This window comes from Pogoniulus pusillus, chromosome 7 (genome assembly GCF_015220805.1).
Source record: "Pogoniulus pusillus isolate bPogPus1 chromosome 7, bPogPus1.pri, whole genome shotgun sequence".
Lineage (NCBI taxonomy): Eukaryota > Metazoa > Chordata > Aves > Piciformes > Lybiidae > Pogoniulus > Pogoniulus pusillus.
The window spans coordinates 40947623-40964095 of NC_087270.1; the positions used below are offsets into that span (position 1 = coordinate 40947623).

Here is a 16473-nt window from a genome sequence, read left to right on the forward strand (position 1 = left end):
ACATTCTAAGGGTCAGCCTTCCAGACCACCCACTCCAGCCCCCTTGGTTATCTAGTCTCTGCCCACTGCAGCTGTGTGTGGGCTGCTCAGTTGTTTACATCTCGATTTCCTAGCCTCGCTGGGAACCAAGGACGTTCTCAGCGCCAGTTACCCATGTTTATGACTTTATGTCCTCGACTGGTGAGAAATTCTTCCACAGCTCTCTTCTCTCAGGTGGCCAGCACCAGAACAAGAGGACACAGCCTCAGGCTGTGCCAGGGGAGATTTAGGCTGGAGGTGAGGAGAAAGTTCTTCCCTGAGAGAGTCATTGGACACTGGAATGGGCTGCCCAGGGAGGTGGTGGAGTCGCCGTCCCTGGAGCTGTTCAAGGCAGGACTGGACGTGGCACTTGGTGCCATGCTCTGGCCTTGAGCTCTGTGGTAAAGGGTTGGACTTGATGATCTGTGAGGTCTCTTCCAACCTTGGTGATACTGTGTGACACTGTGGTACTGTAACCCCACTCAGCTTCTTCAGGGGTTCCCTATCAGACTTGTGTTCTACCACCTCCACCAGCTTCATTGCCCTTCGCTGGGCATGCTCCAGCACCTCAGTGTCCTTTGTTGAATCGAGAGGCTCCAAACTGAACCCGCGGTTTGAGGTGTGAGTGCTGAGCACAAAGGGACGGTCACTTCTCTTTGTCCTGGCCGTGCTGGTTCTGACCCCAGCCAGGATGCTGCTGGCTGCCCTGCCCACCTGAGCACGCTGCTGGCTTAGCGCAGAGGTGGCTGGGCGAGGTTTCACCCTGACTCCCTAGGATGGCCCTGCTGCCACGGGTGACTCCAGAGAACCCTCAGTGGGGGAAAGGGCAGAAGGTGATGCAAACAGATGCAGGCTCATAGAATCATAGAATCAACCAGGTTGGAAGAGACCTCCAAGATCATCCAGTCCAACCTAGCACCCAGCCCTAGCCAGTCAACTAGACCATGTCACTGAGTGCCTCATCCAGGCTTTTCTTGAAGACCCCCAGGCACGGTGCCTCCACCACCTCCCTGGGCAGCCCATTCCAATGGGAAATCACTCTCTCTGTGAAAAACTTCTTCCTAACATCCAGCCTATACCTACCCTGGCACAACTTGAGACTGTGTCCCCTTGTTCTATTGCTGGTTACCTGGGAGAAGAGGCCAACCCCCACCTGGTTACAACCTCCCTTCAGGTAGTTGTAGACAGTAATAAGGGAGGTTGTCTGCCTGGGGCCTGGTTATACCCCAGGGGCTGCATCCGAGGCAGGTGGGGTTGGAAAAGCTGCTGTGGAGCGGAGCCGGAGGTCTCGGGTCCTGGGGACCTGCCCTCCCCGGCACCCCACGGGCCCGAGGGGTGTCTCCGCCAGCCTCCGCGGTGCGTGGGCCTCCCGTTCCTCCGGCCACCTCCTTCCCGCTCCGCGTGTGCCCACGGGCGCCGGCACCCAATCAGCGCCCGCCAGCAGCCGTCACACCAGCCCTGCCGTCTTTCTATTGGATAACGTTCCCCTGGTGCGAGCGCGCTTCCACCAATGAGCTTCCCAACCGGCCCACCGAGCGATGGGACGAGCAAGCTGATTGGCTGAGGGGCGGAGCAGAGCGGGCCCCGCCCGAGCCCGGTTAAGCACCGGGTGACGGCGACCAGGTTGGCTGCGGGGTGATGAGCGGTGTCCCCCATGGAGCTCCTGAAGAAATGGCTGGGCCACCCCGAGGAGATCTACAACCTGCTGCGGTTCAAAATGGGCGGCTACCGGGTCGTCACGCCGCGGATCGACCCGGTGAGGGGCCGGGCGGTGGTGGCGGGGGATGCTCTTCGTGGTCACCGCCTGTCGGGCAGTGCACTGTGCCTTGGGGTGTCTGTTACTACCCTGCGCGGCTGCGGCATTGCCAGGGGTGAAGGTGGCATGGCCTCCCCGTGCGCAGCGCCAGCTCGGTGTTAAGCTGAGGGCGGCACCAGGTGTATTGCTGCGGGTCCGGCCTTTATCGCGCCTCACTTGGGGCTGGTACGCTCCTTGTATTGCCCTGGCTCCGAGCGATGCACCGACCTGGGTGCTCTGCGTGCCTTGTACCGGCTTCCAGTGTTACACAGCCCTGGCGTTTTGTAGCCGGGCTCCGTGCCTCCCGTTCATTGCACGGCTCCAGGTGCCGCACGGGGCCGGTGCTTTGACCCAGCTTCTCGTTTCGTGCGCTTTGCATAGGGCCGGTACCCTTTATGCATCACACCGTCTCCGGGCGCTGCGCGGTCCTGATGCCGTGTGCCGGTTTGGTGCTTCCCGTGCGCTGCACGGCTCCGGGCATAGCTCGGGCCAGGTGCCTTGCATCGGCTCCGAGTGATGCTCCGTCCCGGTGCCTCGCACTGCCTTCATGCTTCCCGCGCATCGCACGGCCTCGGAGCCGGGCACTGCCCTGCTCCGGTGCCTCCCGTGCCCGGCCCCTCCGCGGGCACTGTCCGGCCCCAGGGCGGTCCCCGCTCGGGTTAAGGGGGCGGGCGGAGGGTTGGGCTGGGCCGGGCCGGAGAAGGGGGGAGAGGGGGTGCGGGGGCGGAGCGGGCTGGAGCCCCCCATGGCGGCCAGCTCCAAAGCCGTGTCCCTGTTCAAGCGGACGCTGACCTTTTCGCCACCTCGGGGCTCCCCGAGGGCCTTGGGGCGGCTGCGGAGCGGCGGGCGGGGGGTTCGGCAGCCTGGCGTGCCCGCGGCCCCCCCGCCGGCCGCAGCCCCCCGCCTTCAGCCGCCCCCTCGCACCCCAATGTGCCTGCAGGACTCGCTGGGAGGAGGCCTCCGAACCTGCTACCGGTACCTCAACCAGACCAGCCGAAGCTTCGCCGCTGTCATTCAGGCCCTGGACGGAGAGCTGCGGTGAGCTGGGGGGACCCTGGGGTGTGTGATGGTCCCTCACGCCCGGGGTCCTTGGGAGGTGGCAGGTGCAGTGGGGCCCTGGGGGAGCTGCCAGGAGATGGCCCAGGCAGTGCCCGCCTGTGCTGTTTCTTCAGCGGAGCTGCTGGGGCAGGCTTCGCCGCCCACCCCCGTGCAGCACATTGCCAGGGTGCGGGGTGAGGAGGCTGGGGGACGCTGGGTGCACTCCCGCCCCAAGCAGCTGAGGTTTCGCAGGTCCCAGCTGAGTGGGTGTCGATTCCCTGAGCTGGCTTCCCTGGCCAGCAGCCCTGGGAGTGGGCACTGCAGTTCCCGGCCAGCCCAGCACGGCTCCTGGCCGGGTGCTATTTGTGACACCTGGAGAATGTGTCCCAGCAGTGCCAAGGCTGTCGGTGCATTTCGGGCTGGCTCGGAGGGAGGAGGTGGTCAAGAATCTGAGGCTGACTGAGAGATTGGACACTGCCTGGAAAACTGCTGCCTCCAAACCTGTGGGATCATTGGAGGGAGTTTGCTGCACCCTTGGGGTTTTTTTTCCTCCTTTTTTTTGCTGTTCAGAGTTTGCTGAGCTGGGCAGGAGAGCTTTAGGTGGCACAAAGCTGAGCTGGCCTGGAGCCTCGTGTGGGCACTATATGGCTCTATAGAACTCCTTATATCCCTATGGTAATTGCACATTTCAGCGTGTAGGTGCCTCCAGTTAATCTTAAAATGGCTCAATTGTCTAAGTTAGGGCTTCCCAGAAGTTGCACTGGACACGTCCAGTGCTGTGGTTGTGACTTCAGCTGCAGGCGCCAGCCCCAACACTGGATTAGCTGTGTGAGCCCTGGTTTGGCACTGTGGATGTTGCCTTGTAGCTGGCATCCAGGATCTGTGATATGTTCTGCAGCCTCCTTTACAGGAAAGGCAGAGAAATTCAGCAGCTTGGCTGGGGTTGTGTGGAAAGGTACAAATAGAGCCAAGAATGAAACTTCTCTTTTTTTCATGTTTCTGTATTAGCTAAGGAGAGACATGTTGAGGTGCTGGAAAGTGTCCAGAGAAGGGTGACGAAGCTGGTGAGGGGCCTGGAGCACAGCCCTGTGAGGAGAGGCTGAGGGAGCTGGGGGTGTGCAGCCTGCAGCAGAGGAGGCTCAGGGCAGAGCTCATTGCTGTCTGCAGCTGCCTGAAGGGAGGCTGTAGCCAGGTGGGGTTGGGCTCTGCTGCCAGGCAAGCAGCAACAGAACAAGGGGACAGTCTCAAGTTGTGCCAGGGGAGGTCTAGGCTGGATATTGTTAGGAAGTTCCTGGCAGAGAGAGTGATTGGCATTGGAATGGGCTGCCCAGGAAGGTGGTGGAGTCTCTGTGCCTGAGGTGTTGAAGCCAAGCCTGGCTGGGGCACTTAGTGCCATGGTCTGGCCAGGGCTGGGTGCTAGGTTGGACTGGCTGAGCTTGGAGGTCTCTTCCGGCCTGCTTGATTCTATGATAATGTAGAAGTTAAGGGAGAAAAAAGGTCAGTCAATAAACCACCTTGAAACCTGTTAGCAATGTCTGCATGTGGGGTGCTTGTTTTGATCTGTGTGCAGATGACTTGCTTTGTGCTGCTCTTTAATCCTTGCACCACAGTTGGCTCCAATCAGGAAGGCTCCCATCCCTCAGGGCATGGAAAGTCTGTCTGGTATCCTAAAAATGCTATTGCTGGATTACTGCATCCTCTGACTGCATAGGGATCTCTGCTGAACTGCAGTTGGCTCTGTAGTGGAGCAGGAGAAAGCTGTTTTCAAAGCACCGTGGCTCTGCTGAAGAGTTCAGGGACAAAAGAGGGACATAAAAATCATAGGATCATAGAATGACTTGAATTGGAGGGGCTCTTAAAGGTCATCTGTCTCAACCTCTCTGCACTGAGCAGGGACACCTTCAACTAGGTCAGGTTGCTCAGAGTTCCATCCAACTTTACCTGTAATGTTTCCGGGGATGGAGCATCTAACACCCCTTTGGGCAACCTAGACCAGTGTTTCACCACCTTAATCATAAGCAATTCCTTCTACCTAATCTAAGTCTTCCCTCTTTCAGAGAATCATAGAATGGACTTGGAGAATCAGCCAGGTTGGATACAATATTCTAGATGCAGCCTCACCAAGACAGAGTAGAGGGAGAAGAGAGCCTCTCTTGACTTTCTAACCACAGCCCATCTAACATACCCTAGGATGTCCTTTGCCTTCTTGCCCACAAAAGCACATTTCTGGCTCATGGTCACCCTTCTGCCCAGTGGAAGCCCACAGGTCTCTTTCATGGAATCACAGAATCATAGAATCAAGCAGGCTGGAAGAGAGCTCCAAGCTCAGCCAGCCCAACCTAGCACCCAGCCCTGGCCAACCAACCAGACCATGGCACTAAGTGCCCCAGCCAGGCTTGGCTTCAACACCTCCAGCCACAGAGACTCCACCACCTCCCTGGGCAGCCCATTCCAATGCCAATCACTCTCTCTGCCAACAACTTCCTCCTAACATCCAGCCTAGACCTCCGCTGCCACAACTTGACACTCTGTCTCCTTGTTCTGCTGCTGCTTGCCTGGCAGCAGAGCCCAACCACAACTGGCTCACCAGCTTCGTTGTCCTTCTCTGGACACCTTCCAGCACCTCAACATCTCTCTTGAATTGAGGAGCCCAGAACTGGACACAGCACTCCAGGGGTGGCCTGAGCAGTGCTGAGCACAGGGGCACAAGAACCTCCCTTGCCCTGCTGCCCACATTGCTCCTGAGCCAGCCCAGGATGCCATTGGCTCTGCTGCCCACCTGGGCACTGCTGCCTCCTCTTCAGCTCCTCTCTCCCAGCACCCCCAGCTCCCTCTCTGCCTGGCTGCTCTCAGCCACTCTGTCCCCAGCCTGTAATGCTGCTTGGGGTTGTTGTGGCCAAAGTGCAGAAGAGAGGCGATGTTGGCTTGTAACTCTTCTCCACTGCCAGGATTGATCAACCTGCTTGATCCTATGACTCTCTGAGTCTCTGGAAGGGAAGTGGTGAGCACTGGCAGAGGGTTGGACGAACAGATGCCTGAAATGGAAATACTCAGTGGTGCGAAGGAACAGGAGGGCAGGAGAGAGCTGCTTGTGAGCACTCGGGTGTGTGGTTTGACAGAGGAATTAAATACCCTGCACTGAAGGGGAAAAAAACCATGCCAAATTTAACTGTGTTGGCTCAGAGAGCCAGTCAGTTTTCCCTGGCTGCTTACTCACCACTCACACGTTAGCATCCCAGAAGAGGCAGGCTTTTGCCTGGTGGCAATTAGCATGTAAGCAGTCCAAGCTCCTTTCCGTTTGTCAAGCAGTTAATGAACTCATCCTCTCCTTGAAGCATCACTGTGCTCATTTAGAGCTAGGAGATGATTTTAGATCAATCCTGGAGTCTGGGCTGGTATTTCATGACATCAGGACTTAACTTTTTGCTTCAGCTGCAGAAATGTGGAGCCTGGGTGGGGACGGCAGGAGTGGTGGGAGAAGCAGCTCTTCTCCAGCAGCTTTCTGCTGGTGGATTGGAGAAGAGGAGGCTCCCAGGTGACCTTCTTGTGGCCTTCCAGGATATGAAGTGGGCTACAATAAAGCTGAGCTGGGACTTCTTAGGCTCTCAAGGAGTGACAGGACTAGGAGGAATGGAGCAAAGCTGGAGGTGGGGAGATTCAGGCTGGAGGTGAGGAGGAAGTTGTTGAGCAGGAGAGTGGTGAGAGGCTGGAATGGGTTGCCCAGGGAGGTGGTTGAGACCCCATGGCTGGAGGTGTTTAAGGCCAGGCTGGCTGAGGCTGTGGCCCACCTCATCTAGGATTGGAAGGGACCTCAAAGATCATCCAGTTCCAACCCCCTGCCATAGGCAGGGACATCTCCCACTAGAACAGGTCACTCAAGACCTCATCCAACCTAACCTTGAACACCTTCAGAAAGGGCAACCTGTGCCAGTGTCTCTCCACCCTCACTGGAAAGAACTTCTTCCTAACATCTCATTTGAATCTCCCCTCTGTCAGTTTAAACACATAAGTGATGAATGTTTTCTTTCTCCCCTTCCAGCCATGCTGTCTGCATCTTCTACCTAGTTCTCCGTGCCCTGGACACTATAGAGGATGACATGACCATCAGCTTAGATGTGAAGGTCCCAATGCTGCATGAGTTCCACTCCTATCTCTATCAACCAGAGTGGAAATACACAGAGAGCAAGGAGAAAGACCGGCAGGTGCTGGAGGACTTCCCAACGGTAAGACGTTGACCTTGCTTCAGCTGATTTGTGCCACCTTTGTCTGCATGGTTGTCTCTCCATGTTACACCTCAGCTCATTCTGTCCCTGGTCAGCCTGTGGCTTTTGGAAAGAGCTGCATCATCTGCACGTGAGGCTGGCTGCAGAGCTGGGGTGAGAGACACAAATACTGTGCAGCTCTACAGGAGCCAGAGATAACCTGGCTGTGGAGAAGTGCCAGCTCTGGAAAATGGCTTTTTATCTGCCTTGTTGGAAAAGTTAATCATAGAATCAGTCAGGGTTGGAAGGGACCACAAGGAGCAGCCAGTTCCAACCCCCCTGCCATGCCCAGGGACACCCTACCCTAGAGCAGGCTGCACACAGCCTCACACAGCCTGGCCTCAAACACCTCCAGCCATGGGGCCTCAACCACCTCCCTGGGCAACCCATTCCAGCCTCTCACCACTCTCCTGCTCAACAACTTCCTCCTCACCTCCACTCTCACTCTCCCCACCTCCAGCTTTGCTCCATTCCCCCCACTCCTGCCACTCCCTGACGGCCTCAAAAGTCCCTCCCCAGTTTTTTTTAGGCCACTTCAGACCCTGGAAGGCCACAAGAAGGTCCCCTGGGAGCCTCCTCTGCTCCAGCCTGCACAGCCCCAACTCTTTCAGGCTGTGCTCACAGCAGAGCTGCTGCAGCCCTCTCAGCATCCTCCTGGCCCTAATGATGCTGGGAAGAGGCCACTCCAACATGACCTCCCTTTTAAACAACTGCAAGCACCCACTTCCAAACAGCAAGCCTGGTTTCTTCCCCGGGCTCAACCTCCAGCCCTGTCCTGGATGTAGTTCTCCCATTCTCAAAGAGGTCTCTTTTCTCTTTGACACATGCCCAGCATAAGGCTGGTTCCTTCCACAAAACAGCAGGTCCTGCAGGAGCCTCCTCTTCTGCAGCCTGCACAGCCCCAACTCTTTCAGTCTGTCCTCATGTCTTTCAGTCTGTCCAAATGACTGTCATGTTGTGAAGTTTGGGTTTGTTGCCCAACAATGTGCATCCTCTGACCCTTGCAGATAGAGAGAGGAGCAGAGCTTGTCTGGGGTCTGGCTTATGCATGGATCAGCATTTGCAGTGGTCCTTCAGAGTCTGCTGTAGAGCTGCAGGAGTCTGCCTGCAGAGCTTTGACACATCTAAGTCAAAAAGCACCCTTGCTGCTAGTGACAATCCTGCCCAAAGCCTTACTGCTCTAAGCACCCTTCTCAAGTAGCTCATTGCTCCTAAGGATCCTTTTGTGAAGATGCTGAAGGGTCTGAATCATCTCTTTTACAAGGAAAGCCTGAGAGTCTTGGGGCTGTTTAGCCTGGGGAAGGCTGAGAGGGGATCTTCTCAGTGCTTAGCAGTATCCAAAGGACAAGTGGCAAGAGGATGGGGCTGGACTCTTCTCAGTGGTGCCCAGTGACAGGACAAGCAGCAAAAGGCAGGAACTGGAACACAGGACACTCTGTCTGAACATGCTTTTTTCTGTGAGGGTGACTAGATAGAAGGAAGAAATTGTTGACAGTCAGAGTGGTAAAACAGTGGCATCTGCTACCCAGAGAAATAGTAGATGCCCCCACCCCTGGAACCACTCTAGGTCAGATTGGATGGACCTTTGGGCAGCCTGGTCTAATTGAAGATTGCAGATGTGTTAGGACTAAATGACCTTTAAAGGTCACTTCCAACCCAAACCATTCTATGGCTGTTGTGATTTTGTGTTTATTGTCCTCTGAGAGGGCTTTTCTTAGCAGTGGGAATGGGATGAATGTTTGGAGCACTGAGATGTGTTGTAAAGTTTTAGTGCTTGGCCTTGGGCTAATGGTGGCTGTGGCCTGCCTGGGAGGGATATGCACTGTAAGGGAATTCTTATTGTAAGGGAATTCTTGAGGTATAGCAGTAGGGATACAGCAGATGTGCCAGTGGTGTGGTACTTGAGAGGTTTTGAGAAGGTGTTTGTGGCACTTTGTTGTTCTCCCTGGTATGATTTGCCATTGGAATGGGCTGCTCAGGGAGGTGCTGGAGTCCCTGTCCCTGGAGGTGTTGAAGCAAAGCCAGGATGGGGCACTTAGTGCCATGGTCTGATTGATTGGACAGAGCTGGGTGCTAGGTTGGGCTGGATGAGCTTGGAGCTCTCTTCCAACCTGGTTGATTCTATCATTCTATGGGTGTGTTACATGAGCTGTTTGAGCTTGCATTCAGGTGTGATTTTAGTCATAGCTCAGGTGAGAAAAGACCTTTAAGATCATGGAGTCCAACTGTTAACCCCAGCACAGCCAAGTCCACCTCTAAACCATGTCCCTTAGCACCACATCTATGTGGCTGTCAAATACCTCCAGGGCTGGTGACTCCATTTCCCTGGGAAGGCTGTTCCAGGGCTTGACAACCTTTGTGGTGAAAAAAAGTTTTCCTAATATCCAAGATAAACCTTCCCAGGCTCAGCCTTGGGGCTGTTTCCTCTTGACCTATTGCTTGTTAATTGGAAGAAGAGACCAACTCCCAACTCACTGCAGCCTCCTTTCAGGTAGTTGCAGAGAAGGATAAGGTCTCCCCTGAGCCTCCTTTGCTCCAGGCTAGAAAACTGCAGCTTCCTCAGTTGCTTCTCATCAGGCCTGTGCTCTAGACCCCTCACCAGCTTCATTGCTGCTCTGTGAATGTGCTCCAGCACCTATTAATAATATTTGGTGGAGGTGCACTTTCAGGTTCACAGGCTCACAGGATATTAGGGGTTGGAAGGGACCCAAGTTGATCATCAAGTCCAAGCCCCCTGCCAGAGCATGACCACACAATCTAACACAGATCTCAGACAGGCCTTGAAAGGCTCCAGAGAAGGAGACTCCACAACCTCTCTGGGCAGCCTGTGCCAGGGCTCTGGGACCCTTACAGCTAGGAAGTTCCCCCTTGTGTTGAGCTGGAACCTCCTGTGCTGCAGCTTCCATCCATTGCTGCTTGTCCTATCCCAGGGAGCAGTGAGCAGAGCCTGTCCCCCCCTCCTGACCCCCAGCAGTTTATAAGCATTGATTAAATCCCTCTCAGTCTTCTCTTCTCCAGACTAAACAGCCCCAGGTCCCTCAGCCTCTCCTCACCAGCCATGCCCTCCTGTCCCCTCATCATCCTCGCAGCCTTCTGCTGGACCCTCTCCAGCAGATCCCTGTCCCTCTTCAACTGGGGAGCCAGAGCTGGAGAGGGAGCTCAGCAGAACAGAATAGCTCTCTGCCTTTCCCCAGGGGTGTCAGGATGGAGAGGCCTCTCACCAATTGCAACAAAAACAATCTGTGCACCCCACATAGCTGGTTTTGTCCTGCAGCTCCCAGATGACACCAGTCCAAGGCCACAGAGCCTTCCCAGAGATACTGCTGTGTATGATCTCACGCCAGACACCAGACATTTAGACTGGGAACAGACTGAGCCTGTGCTTCAAGGGCCTTGAAACAGCTCTGGCTGTGGGAGTTGTCCTAGGTCTCCAGCCAGGGTTGGGGTAAAAGCCAGGTGAACAGTTATTGTCTGACCTCTTAATAAATACTGAGCCCTGCTGTGCTGCCCCTGGTGAGGTGGTGGAGTTGCCATCCCTGCAGGTGTTGAAGCCAAGCCTGGCTGGGGCACTTGGTGCCATGGTCTGGTTGATTGGCCAGGGCTGGGTGCTAGGTTGGACTGGCTGGGCTTGGAGGTCTCTTCCAACCTGCTTGATTCTATGACTCTGTGTCTGTATTTATCCTGCTGCAGATCTCCATGGAGTTCAGGAATCTGTCAAAGGTCTATCAGGATGTGATCTCAGATGTTTGCCACAAGATGGGTGTGGGGATGGCAGAGTTCTTGGAGAAGAAGGTGGACTCTCAGCTGGAGTGGGATACGGTAAGTCAGCCTGCACAGAGGAGAGGACTGAACATCAGCAGAGCCTCCCTTGTCTGTGTGCTAGAGGAGAGAGCATCCATGTGGGAAGAGGGTTCAGCTGGATGAAGAAGGCTGTCTGGGTCTGGGAAGGCCTTGAGAGCCTGCTGGTCCTGTGGGTAACAGGAGAGTGGCATGGGGTTGTTGGTTTTGCCCACTGGCATGTTTTGGGTGGCTCCTCACATAAACTGTCCCCGTGTGGGTGGTTCATTTGGCTGCCAGAGACAGAGTGGCACCTTAGTGGGACATCCTTGGTGAGGTGTTAGCCAGGCATGGGAAAGTCCTGGGGAGGGCTGTGGGAGCTTGCAGAAAACAGCCTGCCAGTCCTATCTGAGCCTCCTTTCTGCCAAGGCCATTGCAGCAAGAAGCCAGCTCTGTGTAACTGCTGCTTCTGTCTGTTTTCTGTCACCTGCCCTGCAGTATTGCCACTACGTCGCCGGGCTGGTGGGCATCGGCCTCTCCCGGCTCTTCTCTGCATCAGAGCTGGAAGATCCCATCGTGGGGCAGGACACAGAGCTGGCCAACTCCATGGGCCTCTTCCTGCAGAAGACCAACATCATCCGTGACTACTTGGAGGACCAGCTGGAGGGAAGGGAGTTCTGGCCCCGAGAGGTGAGGGACAGCACTGCCTTGGGGTGAGCTTTTCCGCTGTGCCTCTCTGAGAAGTGCAGCAAGGCTGAAGGTGCTCTTGTTGCTGCTCTGGTAAAACAGAATCATAGAAACATAGAATCAAACAGGTTGGAAGAGACCTCCAAGATCATCCAGTCCAACCTAGCACCCAGCCCTATCCAGTCAACTCCCTTCAGGGAGCTGCAGACAGCAATGAGCTCTGCCCCGAGCCTCCTCTGCTGCAGGCTGCACACCCCCAGCTCCCTCAGCCTCTCCTCACAGGGCTCTGCTCCAGGCCCCTCCCCAGCCTTGCTGCCCTTCTCCAAACACCTTCCAGCACCTCAACATCTCTCTTGAACTGAGGAGCCCAGAACTGGACACAGCACTCCAGGGGTGGCCTGAGCAGTGCTGAGCACAGGGGCAGAAGAACTTCCCTTGTCCTGCTGCCCACACTGCTCCTGAGCCAGCCCAGGATGCCATTGGCTCTGCTGCCCACCTGGGCACTGCTGCCTCCTCTGCAGCTCCTCTCTCCCAGCACCCCTAGGGCCCTCTCTGCCTGGCTGCTCTCAGCCACTCTGTCCCCAGCCTGTAGTGCTGCTTGGGCTTGTTGTGGCCAAAGTGCAGAACCCTGCACTTGGCCTTGTTCAGTCTCATCCTGTCTCTGCAGCCTGGCATTCCTTCTTTCCTTTAGCCTTTAAGGCTGTTGTGGGTCTCTGGTGGTTCTTACGACTCTCCCTGGACCTCAGAGCGTTACCAGTGTCTCTTCTGTGGCATGAATGCCCCCTCCAACCTGTGAGCCCTTATTTTGATGTTCAGGTTTGGAGCAGATATGGCAAGAAGCTGTCAGATTTTGCCAAGCCAGAGAACATTGACATGGCTGTGCAGTGCCTGAACGAGCTCATCACCAACGCCCTCCACCACGTCCCCGATGTCCTCACCTACCTATCCCGCCTGAAAAACCAAAGTGTCTTCAACTTCTGTGCTATCCCTCAGGTGAGTTCTGCTTTCAAGAGGTACTTCATTGGCTACCTGAGCAGCTGGAGGTGAAGGAGGTTCTGTATCATGTTGGTATTAGCCTGGTTTATTCCCCATGTCTTCTGTCTCTTCCTTCTTTCCTGGTCCTGATTTATCTGCTGCCAGTGAGACCGTGGCTTCACTCTGGAGTGTTTTGCCATTGATTTCACTAGGGCCAAGGTTCCTCCTTTGGCAAGCTCCTCACAGTGCAGTAAGAATTGTTGGTGTTCCTCCTTAGGTGATGGCTATTGCCACGCTGGCTGCCTGCTATAACAACAAGCAAGTGTTCAGGGGCGTGGTGAAGATCCGGAAGGGACAAGCTGTCACTCTGATGATGGATGCCACAAGCATACAAGCTGTCAAAGCCATCATGTACCAGTATGTGGAAGAGGTATGCTGAGTAATCTGCTTTGAGTCATTTCTGCTTGGTCCCATCCTTATTCCAGGTGTGGCACTGGGAAAACGTGAATGTGTTAATCATAGAATCGAGCAGGCTGGAAGAGAGCTCCAAGCTCAGCCAGTCCAACCTAGCACCCAGCCCTCAACAAGCAACCAGACCATGGCACTAAGTGCCCCAGCCAGGCTTGGCTTCAACACCTCCAGGCACACAGACTCCACCACCTCCCTGGGCAGCCCATTCCAATGCCAATCACTCTCTCTGACAACAACTTCCTCCTAACAGCCAGCCTAGACCTCCCCTGGCACAGCTTGAGACTGTGTCCCCTTCTTCTCTTGCTGCTTGCCTGGCAGCAGAGCCCAACCCCACCTGGCTACAGCCTCCCTTCAGGGAGCTGCAGACAGCAATGAGCCCTGCCCTGAGCCTCCTCTTCTGCAGGCTGCACACCCCCAGCTCCCTCAGCCTCTCCTCACAGGGCTGTGCTCCAGGCCCCTCCCCAGCCTTGCTGCCCTTCTCTGGACACCTTCCAGCACCTCAACATCTCTCTGCAATGGAGGAGCCCAGAACTGGACACAGCACTCAAGCTGTGGCCTGAGCAGTGCTGAGCACAGGGGCAGAAGAACCTCCCTTGTCCTGCTGCCCACACTGCTCCTGAGCCAGCCCAGGATGCCATTGGCTCTGCTGCCCACCTGGGCACTGCTGCCTCATCTTCAGCTCCTCTCTCCCAGCACCTCCAGATCCCTCTCTGCCTGGCTGCTCTCAGCCACTCTGTCCCCAGCACTGCTTGGGGTTGTTGTGGCCTTTCCTTGTATCTCTTAGTTGAGTGGTGTCAAGGCACTGTGACCCTGATAGAGTTTTGACTTGGAGCAGACTGAGTTCTTGAATGTGCTGTTGGTCCCTGCCTATCTCAGGAAGCAGAGACCTTGATCCTGCCATCCTCTGGTAGAGAGCCAGGGGAGTCAGTTGGCACAGTGCAGGTTTCCCCTTGCCCTGAGTGGGCACAGATGACCTTTTCCACAACACGCCCTCCTCTGGACCTGCTCCAGCACCTCCACAGCTCTCCTGTATTGAGGCACCCAGAACTGAACACAGTACTTGGTGTGACACGTTGTTAAAGCAGTGAGAGCCCTGGCTGCAGGGTACTGTGGAGGCTGAAAGTTCACGTGGAGGAACAACTGGTGGATGGATTCATGGGGCTGAAAACACCACCCTACAGCCCGAAAAAGCCAAGCCTGGGGTGTCCTCCCTGCTTTGGGGTGGGCTGCAGGACTCTGGTAATGAGTGAGCATTGCTGGAGACTTTCAAGGCCTGTCTGGATGCATTGCTCTGTGACCTGAGATGAGCTGTATGGTCCTGCTCTGGCAGGGAGGTTGAACTTGATGATCTCTTTGGATGCCTTCCAACCCCTAACATCCTGCTATCCTGTGACAAGAACCCGAGGTCCCAGCGGCGTCGGCGGTGGCTGAGGGATTGTCTGAGGCTGTGGTCCGTGTCCCGTCATGGGCTGCCCTCAAGAGGCTGCTTGGCTTAGTGCACTTCTCAGTGGCCTCACCCAGGCATCCTTTGCAGGTGGTCCTTGCTGCAGGGCAGTCTACCACTGAGGTTGCTCTTGGGCACAGCAGCTGTTAAGTCTTCCCTTTCACGTAGTCCTGCCCTTTGCCTCCGTAAGCCTCGGCTAGGAACCGCAATCCTGCTCTCTCTCCCCAGATCTACCAGAAGATCCCAAGCACAGACCCCTCATCCAACAAGACGCAGCAGATCATCGCCTCCATCCGCGCCGTCAGCTTGCCGGGCAGCCCCATGGCCTCCCGGCACCACTACTCCCCCATCTACCTGTCCTGTGCCATGCTCCTGGCTGCCTTAAGCTGGCAGTACCTCACCTCTCTCTCCAGGGCCACGGAGGAGTACGTCCAGGCGGGTGAGAACTGAGGGGCAGCGGGCAGGCAGGGGGCAGAGACGGTCAGCGGATGGGCAGCGGAGGCAGGAGGCTCCTCGTCCCCTGCCAGCGCGGAGGGCCGGGCACCGGCGTGCCCTGGGGCCTGGGACAGCGACCAGGATGGGACAGCAGTGAGCTGCAGCCCGGGGTGATGGTGCAGTGCTGCTGGGCCCTGCTCCTCACCGCCCTTGCAGCCTCTCGGGTGGTTGCAAACAGCAATTGGAGCCCTACTGCTCGGGGTTGAGTAGGTGTTCTTCACTTCTTCCCCTCCGGACTGCTGGCCCAGCTTTATCTCCTTGGGTTAGGATGGGTTTAGGTAGAAGTTCAGTGGCCTCTCTTCTTGCTTGAGATGTGAGACACTTTTCCAGCTCAGAGCTGAGCAAAACCTTCTGGGTTTTGCCTCGATCCTCTTCCCCATTGCCTCTGCTGCATGCTTCATGCTGGAAGGATGCTGCCTCGTCTGGGAGAGGAACATCTTTACTCAAGGAAGAAAAGTTCTAGCCACCTTCTAGCCCTCAGGCCAGGCTGACTGATATCCTGGAAACAGGCAGAGGCAACCTGTTGTGCTGAAGGGGGCTCCTAGGCTTGAAACAAGCCCTTTAAATGAAGTTGGAGGTGGCGTGCACTGTGCAGCATGTTGCCAGCTGAAGGCCACCTCCTGCAGCTCCATGCTCTAGCAGATGGTATGTGGCACTTGCAAAGCTTCTGGGGAGGTGGTTCGAAGGAGAAGGGAACTGCTTGTGTGGCCCTGAGCTCAGAACTCTGTGCCTGGCTGCTGCAGGATCTGAGCTCTGCCCCACTTCAGCCCAAGAGAAGGCGCCACAGCAGAGCAGCATCGTGGCAGCAGTGCCAGGTGCCTCTGCAAGGCTGAGGAATGAAGATTTGCACCACGGGGTGCTTCTGTGTGGGCCTTTGTGCATTTGGCACCCTGAAAGGCAGCAGTGATCTCTGCCATGGGCTGGGAAAGCTTAAGTCACTGAGGGGTAGTGAAGGCAGCTTTCCCTTGCCCCCTGGGCTCTTGCTTGGGCCGATGAAGCATCAGGGTTGGGCTGATGTGCAAGCTGGAAGAGGCTTCTGCTGCTGCTTTGAAACACAACAGGCTGGACTTCAGGATTGAAGAACACTTTAAAGGCAAGTCCTCTTTTCTTGGGGTAGACTTTTGTTTTCAGGGTCCCTACTCACCCTCCCTCTCCCCCCCTCAAATGCTGCTTTGCCTCTGTGAAGGGAAGGACAGGCCACATTCAGGTGCAGGACAAAACAGTCTACCAGCTGCAGTTCAGTGGCCTTCAGAAGGCCAAACCCATGTGGACAGACTTCTGCAGAAGGAGGACCCCTACTCCACAAGTACCAATGTAGATAGTTTTAAGCTGTTGTTCAGAAGAAACTTGTGGTAGCTCCCTCTGTGCAGCTTCCTGTCTTGTGGAAATTAAAGTTTTCTTTGGGAAAAAACATGGTTTATAGTTTGCTTTTTTTCCAGTTGTCACTTCTTTTACACCTCCAGCCAGTTTGCAGCTGAGCCCCACCTGAGTGCTACAGCTGATACACCTGA

The 16473-nt window shown here is 55.8% G+C and overlaps 1 protein-coding gene across 1 annotated transcript; it reads left to right on the top strand.

Annotated features, from left to right (window-relative positions):
• Positions 1–1618: 1618 nt before the first annotated feature.
• On the top strand, positions 1619–16373 carry FDFT1 (farnesyl-diphosphate farnesyltransferase 1). The gene is made up of 8 exons (XM_064146694.1): positions 1619–1774; positions 2754–2851; positions 6891–7074; positions 10804–10932; positions 11389–11580; positions 12394–12570; positions 12830–12982; positions 14696–16373. Exons 1-8 carry the CDS (start codon positions 1673–1675, stop codon positions 14915–14917), a joined length of 1257 nt encoding a protein of 418 aa, XP_064002764.1. The 5' UTR covers positions 1619–1672; the 3' UTR covers positions 14918–16373.
• The last annotated feature ends 100 nt before the right edge of the window (positions 16374–16473 follow it).